General features: G+C 39.7%; 1 protein-coding gene across 4 annotated transcripts in view; it reads right to left on the reverse strand.

Annotated features, from left to right (window-relative positions):
• Positions 1-375: 375 nt before the first annotated feature.
• Positions 376-17,459, reverse strand: part of ETNPPL (ethanolamine-phosphate phospho-lyase) — a 22,100-nt gene continuing 5,016 nt past the window's right edge. For 2 of the 4 annotated variants that reach the window (XM_023219884.3, XM_023219883.3), the window contains 10 exons: positions 15,956-16,030; positions 14,176-14,266; positions 12,197-12,313; positions 9,563-9,645; positions 7,226-7,451; positions 5,980-6,134; positions 4,882-4,971; positions 4,518-4,648; positions 2,134-2,201; positions 388-948 (listed from right to left, as the gene is read on the reverse strand). In XM_023219884.3, the coding sequence (XP_023075652.1) occupies positions 820-948; positions 2,134-2,201; positions 4,518-4,648; positions 4,882-4,971; positions 5,980-6,134; positions 7,226-7,451; positions 9,563-9,645; positions 12,197-12,313; positions 14,176-14,266; positions 15,956-16,030 (1,165 nt within the window). In that variant the 3' untranslated portion in view covers positions 388-819. Of the gene's footprint in view, positions 949-2,133; positions 2,202-4,517; positions 4,649-4,881; positions 4,972-5,979; positions 6,135-7,225; positions 7,452-9,562; positions 9,646-12,196; positions 12,314-14,175; positions 14,267-15,955; positions 16,031-17,459 lie in introns of all 4 variants that reach the window. The other 2 variants (XM_023219881.3, XM_023219882.3) reach the window with 2 other exon arrangements.

Below are 17,459 nucleotides of genomic sequence, written 5' to 3' on the forward strand. Positions count from 1 at the left end.
AGGCCCCACTGCCATTCGAAGCTTACACTTTAGTTTATTTTAGTTGCCTGGGCAACTACCCTGCCTCAAAAGATAATTTCTTACCTGACAGGTAAATGATACAATAGACAAAACAGAAGTCTCCTGACTCTGAATGCCCTGCTTCAGCTATGGCTGCTGTTGCAGAAACATCTTTGTGCGTGTGTTTCTGTGTATACTCCTTGTTCCCTTCTCAATCCTCACAGGATGGTGATTAACCAGGTTCCTTGCTAGAGGTCTGAATTATTCTATCACTTTTTAATATTTACTGTTTGTGACTTTTTTCTGAATGACTTTGCTTTTACCATCTCAACCCTTAATATTCCCTGCAAAGGGTAGGTAAACACTTTTCTGGTATTTTTTTGTTTACATCATATTTTATTTTATTATAGTCAATAAATATACTTCTATATATGAAATCCTTAGAGAATACATATTTTAAGGCACTAAGTCTCAAAAGTGAAGGAACCTGTTACACTTCGCTCTCTAATTGGAAACATTAAAACATGAGAGTTAAACCTGCCAATTTATTTTGAGTTTGCAAGCTTACGTTTAATAGAATAAATCAGGTAGCTTCAGAAATCTCAAGTAAGAAAATTAACAGGCTAGAGTCTGAACTAATAATCTTGACATGGTTTGATTATCACTTGGGTTAATCTGATTATTCATTTGCCTTTTTATTTACGAATCTAAACTGACAATTCCACCTTTAGAGGTACAATAGAGCTATTAACTGATGAGACACATCTACTCATTCTCTATAACTCTGGATATCGCATCTTGCTTTAAAATGCAAATCGTTCATGTCTTGAGCCTCTTACTGAGCAGTGAATGTGTATCTGTGCACATTCCATTTCTCTTTCTGCTGGGATTTTCTCTGGAGTCAGTGGTACTGTCCCTAAGCAGTTCTACGTGGGCTTCTTTCAGCATCTGCAAGACAGGCACACAAAGCTCCAGTGGGCATCCACCTCTAATCCCAACCAGCCTCCACAGGACTGACTTAACAAGCCCACACACAAACAAAGGACACAGAAAAACCAAACAAAACAACACTGCTTGCTCCTTTCTAACCCTGTCCTCAGTATCTTCAATAGACATTTAAAATGTGATGTCAACAGAAAATCTGGGACTCCGAGTCAACTTTTCGTAACATGTGTGCCAACTTTGCTAACCCTAAAGTGGGATTTCTTGTGCTGAACATTTTTGTTTTGTTTCGTTTTTTTTTGCATGACTCTTTTTAATGCTTGGGGAACCAGTAGTTAACGGGCTGCAATTCTGTCTTAGACTTGATAAACTATTCTTGACATCAAAGAATAATTGATTCCTTTAATTGGTTTGTGTTGTTAGACGAGACAGAAGCCATGCTGTTAGCAAATCACTCGCTCTCCTTCAAACAGCCTGATGATTTTAATCATGTAAAAAGACTTTGCTGACTCCACTGGATGTGCAGGAGGGCTTGAGGCACTGGGTGTTCCTTTATGCATCTAACTCATAAACAAATAACAAATTATGCAACAAAGCCTCTCAAGTTTTTGCCTTTCTGTTTCCCAGTCCAGGGTGCTCTTTCTCACACCCTCAGTAGCTCAGCAGAGAATGGCAAGGCCCTCTCCTGGAAGCACATCAAATGCAGAAACTAGGCCAGGCAGTGCCAGACAGTTCCCAGGCCCCACTGCCATTCGAAGCTTAGACTTTAGTTCATTTTAGAACCGAACTCTGGCACTTCAGAACCTCCCTGCTAATGCTTCTGCTGATTGTAAAGGCAGTGTTTGAGAATCGGAGGCAGTGTCAGGCAGCCCTCAGGAAAAACAGGAAGGAACTTAGGCGGTTTGAATCCTCCCTCCATATTTTGTAGGCCCTCTTTGCAGGCCCTCGAGGCTGTTTTTGGTACAGGAATGATCCTGTAAGAATGGTTCTTTGGCTTTAGTCCTGTCAAATGATGTGACACTTGCTGTGGAAATTTAATTGCCCACTCAAAATTGCAACAATAAGCCAACCTAATACAGGCTGGTATTGTTCTAATGGTCATTGCACAATTTTTTGAAAATTTGTATTCCCTTTTTAAACATTCCCCAAATTTTAAACTTTCCCCCTAAAAATAAAGTAGCCAACTCTTACCTTTGTTTTGCATGGAGTATTCTCAGAGGTCACACTTCTACTTTTGGTTCCCGTGGCTTCTTCTAAAACTAAATCAAGGAAGGTATTATGGAGAAGACATAACATAAAATAAGATAAAAACCTAAGAAACAAATCTCTTTGGTATCTTAGCAATACCTTTAATGAAGAATAGAAGGAAATGTTATGTGTTAAAAAAATGGGCTGCATGCAGTGGCTCATGCCTGTCATCCCAGCACTTTGGGAGGCCGAGGCAGGCGGATCACAAGGTCAGGAGTTCGAGATCAGCCTGGCCAATATGGTGAAACCCCATCTCTACTAAAAATACAAAAATAATCCAGACTTGGTGGCATGCGCCTATAGTCCCAGCTACTTGGGAGGCTGAGGCAAAAGAATCACCTGAATCTGGAAGGCAGAGGTTGCAGTGAGCTGACATCACGCCACCGCACTCCAGCCTGGGCGACAGAGCAAGACTCTATCTCAAAAAAAAAAGAAAAGAAAAAGAAAAAGAAAAAAAAAAGTCACTATTAAGATCACTTTAAGATTTTTTTGTAGTATTTTACCAATATCATTTATAGGTGGCACTAAGCCCATTTTACCTATTCGTCATTCATTGTATTCAAAGGAAATTCTTCTGGTCTACTATTAAGAACACTCAAACTCTGAGGTGATGCAGACATAGACTGACAGATTGTCCCAAGCCACACTCTCTCTTGTACCCTGCCCTATGGGATCAAAGGACACACCTGCTTGTGAGGAATGCTTGCCAGGTCTGGATGTGAGCATGCACTCTGAGTCCAAAGACAGTGACCGTATTTTTAATAACTTTGGTGGACTCTCAAGTTTCCAAACACTCACTATTCACTATCTATTTTGTATGCTATATGGATTCCTAGCTTCTCAGTTTTACTCTGAACGCTGAGTAAAGAAGTTGAATCTTTTTTTTTTTTTTTTTTTTTTTGTCTTACTCTGTCACCCAGGCTGAAGTGTAGTGGCGCGGCTCACTGCAACCTCCACCTTGCAGGCTCAAGTGATACTCTCACCTCAGCCAAGCCCCAAGTAGCTGGGACTACAGGCGCATGCACCACCATGTCCAGCTAATTTTTGTTTGTTTGTTTGTTTTTTCGATAGAGACAACCTTTCACCATGTTGCCAAGGCTGGTCTCCAGCTCCTGAGTGATCCTGATCTCAACTCAAGCGATCTGCCTACTTTGGCCTCGGGGATCTTATAGGCATCTGCTGCCATGCCACCCTGAATTGTAAAAATATAACTAAAGCAAAAACAACAAGGCCTATCATTTGTATCATGCTTTATGCTATTCAACATGGTTTTATAGTACTAATTTACTTTCTAATCCAATGTATGTTCATAACAAATAAATAAATTAACCTAGTTGCATAATATAGGCAAACAAAAGATACATTTTTATGATAGACAATGGGCATGGTAGCATGCTCCTGTAGTCCCAGCTACTCAGGTGGCTAAGGGAGGAGAATTGCTTGAACCTGGGAGGCAGAGGTTGCAGTGAGCTGAGATCCCACCACTGCACTCCAGCCTGGGTGACAAAGCAAGACTCTGTCTCAGAAAATAAATAAATAAATAAAAATTAAAAAATAAAAGTTAAAAATGCAAAGTTAGGCTGGATGCGGTGACTTACATCTATAATCCTAGCACTTTGGGAGGTCGAGGCGGGTGGATCACCTGAGGTCAGGAGTTTAATATCAGCCTGGCCAACACAGTAAAACCCCATCTCTAATAAAAGTACAGAAATTAGCCAGGCATGGTGGCGGGTGCCTGTAATCCCAGATACCCAGGAGGCTGAGGCAGGAGAATCACTGAAACCTGGGAGGTGGAGGCTGCAGTGAGCTGAGATCACAACACTACACTCCAGCTTGGACGACAGAGTGAGACTCGGTCTCAAAAAAAAATTAAAATAAAAAAAACCTTGCAAAGTTAAACGATTCAGCATATAGCAAAGAATTGTCACACTCTAGCCTATATAATGTTTTTTATCAGAAATGTTTCATGTATTAATGGCACAATGCTGAAATACTATACACTGTGGTATTTGTGGTGCATGGCACAATGCAGACATGCACTTTTAAATATGCTAGCTAGTCTAAGTAAAAATAAATGACAAAACAGTATGTTCCTTCAGCAAAAACTTATATTTGGAGTTATATGAGTACAAACTGAAAATTTCAATTTAAGAGTCCATGTGGTTACTTTTTGGCTATCTTTTTCTAGTCCTAAATGGAAAGTTACACATTTATTTCTGCCCTGCCTCACTTCCATCATGAATAACAAGATGCATATGGTCATTACGGCTAGGCCAGTGGGTTTGGGAGAGGCAACAAGAAGACGTCTTAAAGATCCATGGACCCACCTGTTAGAACCCCATCAAGTTGGTCCACCATGAACTTTGCATCTTCTTCAGTGAAGCACATTGGTGGTTTTATTTTAAGTACATTTCTATGAGGTCCATCGGCACTGAGAAGCACACGTTTTTCTTTCATCCTAATTTGTGTAGGAAATGCATGTGAGTGCGTGCAAAGGATAACTACAATTACTGAAAAATGATGTGACCATAGAGCAGTTTAAGTATTCTGCATTTAAGAAGCCCACATTATAAATAGGATGTATTTTAAACTTTCCTTTTTCAGAGGGGTGGGAGGAAGTCAAGCAAGCTTTCAAGTGGGTAGGCATCCTGCAGCCAAGATACCAAACAGGTGGGTGTGGGGGCGAATTACTTGTAGATGATGTGCTGAGCTTCAGCTGTGGCAGGGGTCCTTTTCAGATGGTCCTTCACTAAATCAATTCCAATAAAAAGGCCAACGCCCCTGCGAGAGGTAAAGAAAAACTTGACGCACAATCTGTCCAACACTCCATTGTCACAAAAAGTTAACACTATCCCCAAACTTTCATTTAATTTCCAAGTTTAATTCTAACTAATCCAAGATACCAATCTATGTTCACAATTGTTTCTACTTTTGGAAATAAATTAGTTTTTGTCATCCAGTTTTCTTTTCTCAATTATAAAAGAAAATGGCTTAAAAATAACCCTTTCATGCTATTTAGTTTCTCAGGATGTTAATGATGATAAATGTTAACATATATGTATATGTCAATGTTTCATATATATATATGAAAAATATCCAGCTTTTCAGAATAGCATTTTAAATAATTTTCAATAAATTATTTAGAGCTACATTAAGTTCCTTCTTTTCATCTTTTGGGTGCTGACATTATCCTAACTTTATTAAAAAAGTATAAAAGTCAGGAAAGACATGTACCGAAATGCTTTTTGTTGTTGTTGGTTTATTTATTATAGAAACAAGGTCTTGTTATGTTGCCCAGGCTGGTCTCAAACTCCTGGGTTCAAGCAATCTTCCTGCCTCTGCCTCCCAAGGTGCTGGAATTACAGGTGTGAACCACCACATCCGACCCCACTCAAATGTTAACAGTGGTGATATCTGGACTCTGGAATAAGAATAATTTTTGCTATCTCTGTTTTTTGGTGTTTTCTAGATTTAGTTTTATGTACTTTATTGCAAACTTACAAGATAAAATATAAGCTATTATTGTTATTAGAGACAGGATTTCACACTATCACCCAGGCTGGAATGCAGTAGCACGATCTCAGCTAACTACAACCTCCACCTCCCAGGCTCAAGCGATTCTCATGCCTCAGCCTCTTGAGTAGCTGGGACTATAGGTGTGCACCACCACACCTGGCTAATTTTTTGTAGTTTTAATAGAGATGGGGTTTCTCCATGTTGCCCAGCCTACAAACTATTATTATTTTGAAAAAAATGAGTAACTACATGACAACTTCATAATGAACATACCTAACATCTCCTATCAAAGTATGTTTAGCCTTCTGTTTTTTCAGTAATTCAGTAAGATAACTCCCTACTCTCATGGCATTTCCTTGAAGGTCTTCATTTTCAATTATATCCAGGACAGCCAAACCAACAGCACAAGATACTGGATTTCCTCCATACTGTTAAAAAAAAAAAAAAAAGACGACAAATGAGAAAATATACCAGTTGAATTAGTGGTATTCCCTCATCCATGAGAATTTGGCTCATACATACATAAGTGAAGATATAATTTTAATAAAATGTTCTCTTATAATATTAGCTTCCCATATTTAGAATAGAGCATGATTAAAAAAAAAAATAGAATACAGCATGATTCTATTTATTCAGGATTGAGTGAAAAGTCATTCTAAATTATACTCTCCAAGCTGCATAACTGGTATGAAGGACTACCAGGGAATTTATTTGCTCATCCAAACAAAAACCAGACATTATGTTGGCAGTTTAGGATTTCATAGTGTTGTCCAGTGAGGGAAATAGGGGTTTCTGCCCTTGAAGAGCTGAGGAAAAATAGCTAAGCAATGACGTGTTCTCTGAATAATTTATGTCCTCAGATTTGAATCTTACTTTTAGATGTAACAAGTCCTATTATATATACTGAACAAACTACAATAATTTTTCCAAGCTTAAAGCTTATGGGGATAAAGCAAAGAAATATAATATCCCAAAGATAAAAATTTAGTATCTCTTATGACAGCCATATAACATTCATAGTACTGTGTCACCAAAATACTTTAAAAGTGTTTTGGAAATTTAAGTGTGATTTGAAACAAAGAAATGAAAATATCATAACCTGTGTAATTTAGCAAAGCAATCATCTATCATTGAAAAAATTAATAAGACTGTTTTAGGACAGGTAAAGATATACAAGCAGAAATACAAGAAGCATTTTGCCAGATAGAATGAAATCTGGTTGGATAAAAGTTTGGCCATACCTAATGCACGTGGGGCTTAAAACCTAGATGACGGGTTGATAGGTGCAGCAAACCACCATGGCACATGTATACCTATGTAACAAACCTGCACATTCTACACATGTATCCCAGAACTTAAAGTAAAATTTACATGTTTTATTAAAATAAGAAAATCTTTGGCCAGAGTTCTGGGTGGTTAGCCGACCATACTGAGCTTTATTCTTTACTACATTGTCAAAAAATATAAGAACATGCATTGTTTTTCCTTCTTAGCATTAAAGTTGGAGACCAAAATGTACCGTATTAAAATATTCCATCCCAGAGCTGCTGAAGGCTTCTGCAATTTCTTTGGTTGTTACCACACATGCCACTGGATGGCCGTTGCCCATAGGTTTTCCCATTGTGACGATGTCTGGAACAAAGTCTTCACCATACATTTGGAAGCTCCAGAAGTGTTTCCCAACTCGGCCAAAGCCCACCTGAACTTCATCAGCTATAAACACACCCCCTGCGCCGTGTACATATCTGAAAAGCAAAGCAGTAGTGTAATGCATTCAGGTCACTGAGAGCCCCAAACCCAACCACAAAGATGCAAATTATTGAAGACAAAAAAAAAAAAAAATGTTGTTAACCTGAAGACTTAATTTTTGTTAAAAAACATTTCAGTACTCTAAACCTCACATAAATGTCATTGACTTTATAATATAATCACATAATTTTTAGATTAGATATATTCCATACCAGTTGGGTTTGTGCTGCTTAAAGTAAGCTATATTGCAGTATTTTTTAAATTTTTTTTAAGAGATGGGGTCTCACTCTGTTGCCCAGGCTGGAGTGCAGAGCAGTGGTAAGATCAAACTCCCTGTAACCTCAAATCCTTGGGCTCAAGCCATCCTCCCACCTCAGCCTGCCCTGCCGAGTAGCTGGAAGTACAGGCATGGGCCACCAAGCCCAGATAATATTTTTTAAAAAGTTTTGTAGAGAAGGAGTCTTGCTATATTGCCCTGGTATTGAAGTCCTGGCCTCAGGTGATCCTCCTGCCTTGGCCTCCCAAAGTGCTGAGATTATAGGTATGAGCCACAGCACCCAGTCCTATTACAGTATGTTAAGTGGGAAGAGAAAGAATCAAACAAGTAGTTGGTAACAGGGTTAGTCTTCAAATATTTACCAATTGGGAAGGCTTGTGTGATGGTTAATACTGAGTGTCAACTTGATTGGATTGAAGGACACAAAGTATTGATCCTGGGTATGTCTGTGAGGGTGTTGCCAAAAGAGATTAACATTTGAGTCAGTGGGCTGGGAAAGGCAGACTCACCCTTTATCTGGTGGGCACAATCTAATCAGCTGCCAGCAAATATAAAGCAGGAGAAAAATGTGAAAATGAGAGACTGGCCTAGCCTTCCAGCCTACATCTTTCTCCCATGCTGGATGCTTCCTGCCCTCAAACATCGTACTCCAGGTTCTTCAGTTTTGGGGCTTGAACTGGCTATCCTTTCTCCTCAGCTTGCAGACAGCCTATTGTGGGACCTTGTGATCAAGTAAGTTAATACTTAATACCAGCTGCATCCATGTCCCTACAAAGGACGCAAACTCATCCTTTTTTATGGCTGCATAGTATTCCATGGTGTATATGTGCCACATTTTCTTAATCCAGTCTGTCACTGATGGACATTTGGGTTGATTCCAAGTCTTTGCTATTGTGAATAGTGCCGCAATAAACATACGTGTGCATGTGTCTTTGTAGTAGCATAATTTATAATCCTTTGGGTATATACCCAGTAGTGGGATGGCTGGGTCATATGGTACATCTAGTTCTAGATCCTTGAGGAATCGCCATACTGTTTTCCATAATGGTTGAACTAGTTTACAATCCCACCAACAGTGTAAAAGTGTTCCTATTTCTCCACATCCTCTCCAACACCTATTGTTTCCTGATTTTCATCATTCTTAGCAAACTATCACAAGAAGAGAAAACCAAACACCGCATGTTCTCACTCATAGGTGGGAACTGAACAATGAGCTCACTTGGACTCGGGAAGGGGAACATCACACACTGGGGCCTATCATGGGGAGGGGGGAGGGGGGAGGGATTGCATTGGGGAGTTATACCTGATATAAATGATGAATTGATGGGTGCTGACGAGTTGATGGGCGCAGCACACCAACATGGCACATGTATACATATGTAACCTGCACGTTATGCACATGTACCCTAGAACTTAAAGTATAATAAAAAAAATAATAATAATAAAAAAAATACTTAATACCCCTGTGTGTGTGTGCATGTGTGTGTGTGTGTGTGTGTGTGTGTATGTGATTATATATATATTATTAGTTCGTTCCCTCTAGTGAACCCTGACTAATACAGATTTGGTACTAGTCAATCAGAGAGGACGCAGGCTGGGGGCTGGAGCAGAGTTCTGAACCCCCGCTGTTGGACCACGTGTTAACCTTGTACATGCTGGATCTTGGGGAAGGCTGAGAGAGCATCCAGGAGTCCTGGGATGGCAGGCACTCAGGTGTGGCTATTTACCAGCTAATCAGGAATTATTTTAATATCTTAGCAACTAGTATGGCCCTACAGAATTGTCACAGTGTTCTCAGTTTGATCAAGGAGGCCCAAGTCAAGTACATACTTTGCCACTTTCTGGAAGTAGCCTGCTGGAGGAATTATTTGTCCGCCACAACTCTGCATGGATTCAGCAATAAAGGCAGCAATCTATACAAGAGAAGATGGGGTCAAAGTCCATTAGGTCCCCCTACACCCCCCCCCCCACCCCGCCAAAAAGAGGATATCTTATAGAGCAGGTTGTTTTAAAAATAGCTAGGAATAGACCTGTAGCAAGTGGCAAATTGGCCATTTGATTAAAGAAAAAGGAAAGGGTATCTATGCTGGAAAAGCAATTGATTTAAAGCCTTAACTTCTGAAAATCTAGGGTACCAATAAAGCTACCATGAGAAATAGAGGAGATGAGAGGGCAACTTCCATTTCTCTATCATTACATGCAGCAGTTTCATTAGGATGAACTGAATAAGACTTAGTCTTTGGTTATGAACCTGTAAAAAGTTACCTAGGTTCCAAGGGCATTGTTGTGATGCCTGTTTCTTTTTTTTTTTTTTTTTTTTTTTTTTGAGACGGGGTCTCGCTCTGTCGCCCAGGCTGGAGTGCAGTGGCCAGATCTCAGCTCACTGCAAGCTCCGCCTCCCGGGTTCACGCCATTCTCCTGCCTCAGCCTCCCGAGTAGCTGGGACTACAAGGCGCCCGCCACCTCGCCCGGCTAGTTTTTTGTATTTTTTAGTAGAGACGGGGTTTCACCGTGTTGTATTTTTTAGTAGAGACGGGGTTTCACTCGATCTCCTGACCTCGTGATCCGCCTGTCTTGGCCTCCCAAAGTGCTGGGATTAGAGGCTTGAGCCACTGCGTCCGGCCTGTGATGCCTGTTTCTTAAGCTTGGTGAAGTAGGGGTGCCTGAGGCTGGAATTTGCACCACGGAAATGGGAGGGTGGTTTGTGGCCACACATTATAGTTACTGTCCTGTATTTCTAGGTTTTGCCCTAAACCACGCTTAACTCAACAGTAAGCAGTTAACAATAGGAACTACAGATGAATCATTCTAGAGACTAAGAAAAGAGAAGTAGGAAATAGATAATGTTGAAGAGAAAGCACAAAGAATGGGAGATGAGAAATCAAGAGAACTCCGGTTCTAGTTCAGATTACCCCTTAGTAATTGTAAGACCTTGGGTTAAATCCTTCACTTTTTAGATATTTAGTTTCTTAGCTATAAAATGAGGCTGTTGGACTCAAGATTTTTGCTGTACAATTCCAGGACTTTGCAAGCACATCTAATATTCTGAAGCACTGATCTTATCTTTGTTCATTGCTTTCAGCACTGCTAATATGATAGCAATAATCCAATAAATGTTGAATGCTAAGTTTTTGAAAAATTATTCAGGCTAGTCGCGGTGGCTCAAGCCTGTAATCCCAGCACTTTGGGAGGCCGAGAGGGGGGGATCACGAGGTCAGGAAATCGAGACCATCCTGGCTAACACGGTGAAACCTTGTCTCTACTAAAAAATACAAAAAAACTAGCTGGGAGAGGTGGCGGCACCTGTAGTCCCAGCTACTCGGGAGGCTGAGGCAGGAGAATGGCGTAAACCCGGGAGGCGGAGTTTGCAGTGAGCTGAGATCCGGCCACTGCACTCCAGCCCCGGTGACAGAGCCAGACTCCATCTCAAAAAAAAAAAAAAAGAAAAAGAAAAAGAAAAAGAAAAATTATTCAAACCCTCTTTTAGCAGCAAAGAGTCCGTAAGATCTTCTTAATGTAAATTTTTTCCTAAAAGTGTTGCTTGCCATTTGTTTAAACAGGTACAGACCACATTTGAAGAGCAAGAGTCTGAAGCTCCCCACAACGCATAGAGCTTTATGTCTACCTGCACAGATGTTTCACATAAGAAGACACGAAAAACAAACGGGTTGGCAAAAAAAAAAAAAAAAAAAGAAGAAGCAGTTAAGAAATGTGAATGGCTCTCCAGTAATGAAGACAGAAATATCTGAGTTAATTAGAAAAAGAAAAGGCCTCATTTTTATTTCAGTTAAGGTTTTTTTAAATAGCCAAGTCTATGCCATAAGCTAATTTTAAGGCAAAGTATTGTCAAGTTGCATTAAAATCCACATAAGTAACCTACAGATGGGCTGAGAATTGAATATTAAGCTGAAGACAGTAGGGTGAAGACTGAGAAAATAAAAACACTTTTTCCTGCTCTCAAAGATTTTGTTTCTGTCTTAGAAGTCCAGGCCCAGATCGGAAGAACATTTTCTGCCTTGGCTTACCCAGGTGCAAACCATCCCCAGGCTCCATGGCTTCAAGAAGGTTGAAGTTCAAGGGAAGCATCAAGGCTCCCTTGTGGGTCTGGAAGTCTGCATTGATCCTGAGGTCCCAGGGCTACTTTGCCTCTTCTCTTCCCTTCACCATAAAATGACCCCTACCCCTCTAGACTAGACCCTGCATACCACTGAAAAGGTCAGAATTAGGCCACCAGTTCTGGAACCAGATAGTGGTTGTATTTCCAGGATAAATAAAAAGTAGACAGTCTTAGAGGCATGATTGTAATAATATACTTTTTGAAGTTTGAATCAAGTGAAAACGTAACTAGAGAAGAATGGAAAGGGACATTAGATATAATCCTTTTCCATCTTTTCATTGAATCTCAACAGTTTCAATCCCTTTTATAAAAGATGTTGAGATGTTTCCAAAGCTATAAATACAAACCTTCCTTCCACTATTATGAGCATCTTCAATGATTTTCTTCACTTCATCTGCATAAGCACTGGCTGGGTCTGCATGGTCTTCTCTATATTTTCCTCTGTAAGTATCTGGAGTTGGTGCCTGAAAACGTCAAATAATGCAGTTGCTTGTAATTTGCCCTTTCGACAAACCTTAATAAAAAGGAATTTCCCGGCTGGGTGCGGTGGCTCACGCCTTTAATCCCAGCACTTTGGGAGGCCGAGGCGGGCGGATCATGAGGTCAGGAGATCGAGACCATCCTTGTTAATAAGGTGAAACTCCGTCTCTACTAAAAATACAAAAATTAGCTGCGCATGGTGATGGGCGCATGTAGTCCCAGCTACTCAAGAGACTGAGGCAGGAGAATGGCGTGAATCCGGGAGGCAGTGCTTGCAGCCAGTCGAGATTGCGCCACCGCACCAGCCTAGGCAACAGAGCGAGACTCCATCTCAAAAAAACCAAAACAAAATAAAACAAAAAGGCATTTCCCCACAAGAACATGTTAGAATGGTGATCATGTGAACTTAAGATACTTTAGGTTTTTTTGTTCTTTTTTTTCTTAACATTTCTAAAATCTGTGAAGAACTGACATCTTCAAATTGTGAACAGAAGCTTGGATTTGCTTCCAGACTGCTATAAATCAAGACTATATCCCTCCTCACATAAATAGAAAATTCAAATCAACAAGTGTGATGATACTATTTTAAAATGTCAGTGAATGGAAATTGTATTAACTAGTCTGTATTTAAAATGAGCCAACACTGATCAACTATATTACACATCGTAATCATTCAGAAAACTAGAGTGTGTTAGCACTCACTCCAGATCTTAAAATCTTGAAAGAAAGTATTGATGATTCTCAAGAAATTGGCCAGGCACGGTGGCTCACGTGTGTAATCTTTGGGAGGCTGAGGTGTGCCGATCTCTTAAGGTCAGGAGTTTGAGACCAGCCTGGCCTACATGATGAAATCCTGTCTCTACAAAAAATACAAAAATTAGCAGGGCTTGGTAGAGTATGCCTGTATTCCCAGCTGCTCTGGAGGCTGAGGCTAAAGAATCGCTTGAACATGGTAGGCGAAGGTTTCAGTGAGCCAAGATCGTGCCACTGCACTCCATCCTGGATAGCAAAGTGAGACTTTGTCTTAAAAAAAAAAAAGAAAAGAAAAGAAAAGAAAAAAAGAAATTATGCTGATCCTCAGTTAAGACAAACACACCAAATAAACTTTACTTTTTCAACAACTTGGTTGGTTTCTTTATTTTACTTAATAAAGCTATATAATAATTTAGCATTATTATACAGGGCAATTTATTTTTTTATTTTTTTCCTTTTTTTTTGAGATGGAGTCTCACTCTGTCACCCGGGTTGGAGTGCAGTGACATGATCTCAGATCACTGCAACCTCCACCTCCCGGGTTCAAGGGATTCTCCTGCTTCAGCCTCCCAAGTTGCTGGGATTACAGGCACCTGCCACCACACCTGGCTAATTTTTGTACTTTTTTAAAGTAGAGACAGGATTTCGCTATGTTGTCCAGGCTGGTCTTTAATTCCTGATCTCAAGCGATTTGCCCACCTTGGCCTCCCAAAGTGTTGGAATTACAGGCGTGAGCCACTGTGCCCTGCCAAGAGCAATTTAAATACACACTTAGTTTAACTCTGAATTTTGAGTTGGCATTTGTGACAGAAAATGTAACTGAAGATTAAGGAGCAAGAAAAATAAAATGATAGCTCTGAACAACTACTAAACTAATTTGCCTATTGTAATACTCATCAATATATTTTAAATAGATAAATAGATTTTAAATAACATTCTGTCATTATTTAGCCCTTTGACCTTAGCAAGTCACAAAACTGCTCTTGATTTTAGTTTTTCTTTCATGGTTCATTTAGATGAAAGCATTGGGCTGGATTATCATTAAGCATTCCTCCAGTACTAACATTATGATTTAGGATTCTAAGACACTTACCACATGTACAAATTCTTTTTTGACATCTTTTCCTTTCTGAAACTTATATGGGCTAATCTCAATTAAGGATGATAGGTGACCATGGTAAGCACTGAAAAGAGAAAAAAAAAAAAAAAAACCAAAATAATTCCGAGAGAGATGTTTTCAAATATACAAAAACCAGTGTTGCATTTCATCCATATGTTTCCATCCAGTGAGAATCTCAACATTGGTGCCAGATTTGACTATATGGAATCTAATTTTTCATGGGAAGACAGGCCCTTAATGTGTCCAATTCTTCCTTTACATGTAATACAACTCACAGAAAGTCAAGCATGTGTCTTCATTGACAATTTCTTTTTAGTTGGGAAAAACTGATGTATTTGGATTATATTGCTAAATCAGATTGTCTAAATGTGAAAAATTGTTTTCTATATCCTCATGCAATACTTTACATGTATGTATTCTTTAAATGTGTTAAAAGAATACATGTTACATTCTAGTAAATTTAAAAACAACTTTATCTCATAGAATGGGCATCTGTTTCTGTTTGGGATGATTTCTAAAGCATGTCCACTTGCAAATATTAGGCAAATACTACTTGAGTAGGAAAAGGAGGCCTTTTTAAGAACTAAGATTGAAGCTAGCCATATGCAGAAGAATGAAACTGGACTCCTGCCTTTTACAATATACAAAAATTAACTCAACATGGATTAAAGACTTAAATTTGAGACTTAAAACTGTAAAAATCCTAGAAGAAACCCTAGGAGATACCATTCTGGACATCAGCCTTGGCAAAGAATTTATGAGTAAGTTCCCAAAAGCAATTGGGAAGGACATGAAATGAGGTGCATATTTAACTTCACCCTCTACATCTGAAGTCAGTGAGTGGGGTGGAGGAGTAGACAAAAATTTAAAAGAAAAAAAAATCCCTAGGCTGGGCTCGGTGGCTCACGTCTGTAATCCTAACACTTTGTGGGGCTGAGGAAGGCAGATAACTTAAGGTCAGGAGCTCGAAACCAGCCTGGCTAACATGGTGAAACCCTGTCTTTACTAAAATACAGAAAAGTTAGTTGGGCATGGTGGAAGGTGCCTGTAATACCAGCTAACTCCAGCGCTGAGGCAGGAGAATTGCTTGAACCCGGGAAGCGGAGGTTGCAGTGAGTGGAGATCGCGTCACCGCACTCCAGCCTGGGTGACATAGCGAGACTCCATCTCAAAAAAAAAAAAAAAAGTCTAATGAAGATGGAAGTTGCCAGATTTCTTGTTTAAAATGTAATAAATAAATTCATGTTTGAGAGCTAAGATTAGATAGTGACTGTTAATAATTACAGGCTAATGAAAAGTTTTAAATTTTACCTGGCTGCTGGTTTTCTTTAAAATTTGCTCTAAATTGTTATCTTTAAAATTAGTGACTGCGAATAATCGCAATAGTGAAGTGAGTGCTTGAATTTTTTGGAAAGTAATTGTATTCTTATTTGGAAAGCAATTTTATTACTTACATGTTACTAGTGGCTCAATAAATAATGTGTGAAAAATAATCCGTGATTCATGCAAACTCCATGAAGCTACATCCCCCACAGTACCCAAGAGAGCCTCTCCCACTTCCTGGTACTTAGAAGGAATTAAGTATTCCTCTGGATTTAAGCTGGCCTTGATAGCTTAGTACATAATTTTTAAAAACATTGCTCCATATATCTGTCCTCCTTCACGTGTGTTTATGGTATTAGTATGGATAGGATCAATACGATTTTATTTCTGAAGAATCTTCTTGCTTAGAAACCTTGTGTCCAAGACTTACTGGTCAAGAGTGATCACATCCTGGTGGCCTCTGAGCTGCCGAGCCAGGCGTAAGGCTAAGTCGTTGGCTTCAGATCTATTAAGATAACAGAGAGAGAGGACACTGACACAATCTCTTTTTAAAACATTTAGGATGTGCCAGTCACGGTAGCTCACACCTGTAATCCTAGCGCTTTGGGAGGCCAAGGAGGGCCGATTGCCTGAGCTCGAAAGTTAGAGACCAGACTAGGCAACACGGTGAAACCCCATGTCTACTAAAATACAAAAAATCAGCCAGGTGTGGCAGCGTGGGCCTATAGTCTCAGCTACTTGGGAGGCCGAGGCAGGAGAACTGCATGAACCTGGGAGGTGGAGGTTGCAGTGAGTGGAGATCATCCCACTGCACTCCAACCTGAGTAACAGAGTGAGACTCCATCTCCAGAACAACAACAACAACAACAAAAACATTTAGGATGTTAATTACAAAAGTTGTAAGATTACATTTATTCAGAAACTTACAAAATAATAAGTTGAAATCCTCTCCTTCCTCTATCTTGCCCACCCACTTTACCCTTCTAATATAAAGTTCCGTAGATGTTTTCAATAAAGAATGAGACATATAGAAGAAACCCAATAAACATTAAGGATATGCTGCCCATTTCAGACTTTAGTTCAGGCACATAGTGACTGAGGACATGAAGAAGCCTTCATTAAACCTGATCTCCACAGGAGGAATGGGAGACTGAGGGCCCATTAGGTTGGCTGCCAGCCTATGTCATATTTAGCCAATATTTGACTAGCTTCCTTCTCTATAAAATGAGTATCAAATTTTTCCTATGTATTTCAGATAATCTAAATATACTACTCAAACACAGGAAGAAAATAATAATAAGTGGAATGTTTACTATCTGCTAAACATCATGCTGAGGATTTAGCTTGTATTTATTCTTGTAACAACATTACAAGTACTGCCATCTCCTTTTTATGGATAAAACAGCCTCAGAGAGGTAAAGTAATCAAAATAAGGTCTCATAGCTAATATGAGGTAGAGCAGGATTCAGACTGAAGACTTTTTTACTTTAAGAATATTTTGTTGGCCAGGCATGGTAGTGGTGGCTCATGCCTGTAATCTTAGCACTGTGGTAGGCCAAGGCAGGAAGATTTCTTGAGGTCAGGAGTTCAAGATCAACCTGACCAACCTAGCGAGACCCTGTCTCTAAAAATAATGAAATATTTTTTTAAATTAAAAAAAAAAGAATATTAGTCTTGGATGGGTGCAGTGGCTCATGTCTGTAATCCTAGCACTTTGGGAGGCTGAGGCGGGCAGATTGCTTGAGCCCACGAGTTTGAGACCAGCCTGGGCAACATGGTGAAACCCCATCTCCACAAAAAACACAAAAATTAGGCCAGGCATAGTGGCTCACCCTATAACCCCAACACTTTGGGAAGCTGAGCCAAGCGTAGTGGTGTGACCCACCATGCTGGACATAAATTTGGTTTTAAAATATCTTAATGAAAAGTGAATC

This window comes from Piliocolobus tephrosceles, chromosome 3 (genome assembly GCF_002776525.5).
Source record: "Piliocolobus tephrosceles isolate RC106 chromosome 3, ASM277652v3, whole genome shotgun sequence".
Taxonomy (NCBI): domain Eukaryota; kingdom Metazoa; phylum Chordata; class Mammalia; order Primates; family Cercopithecidae; genus Piliocolobus; species Piliocolobus tephrosceles.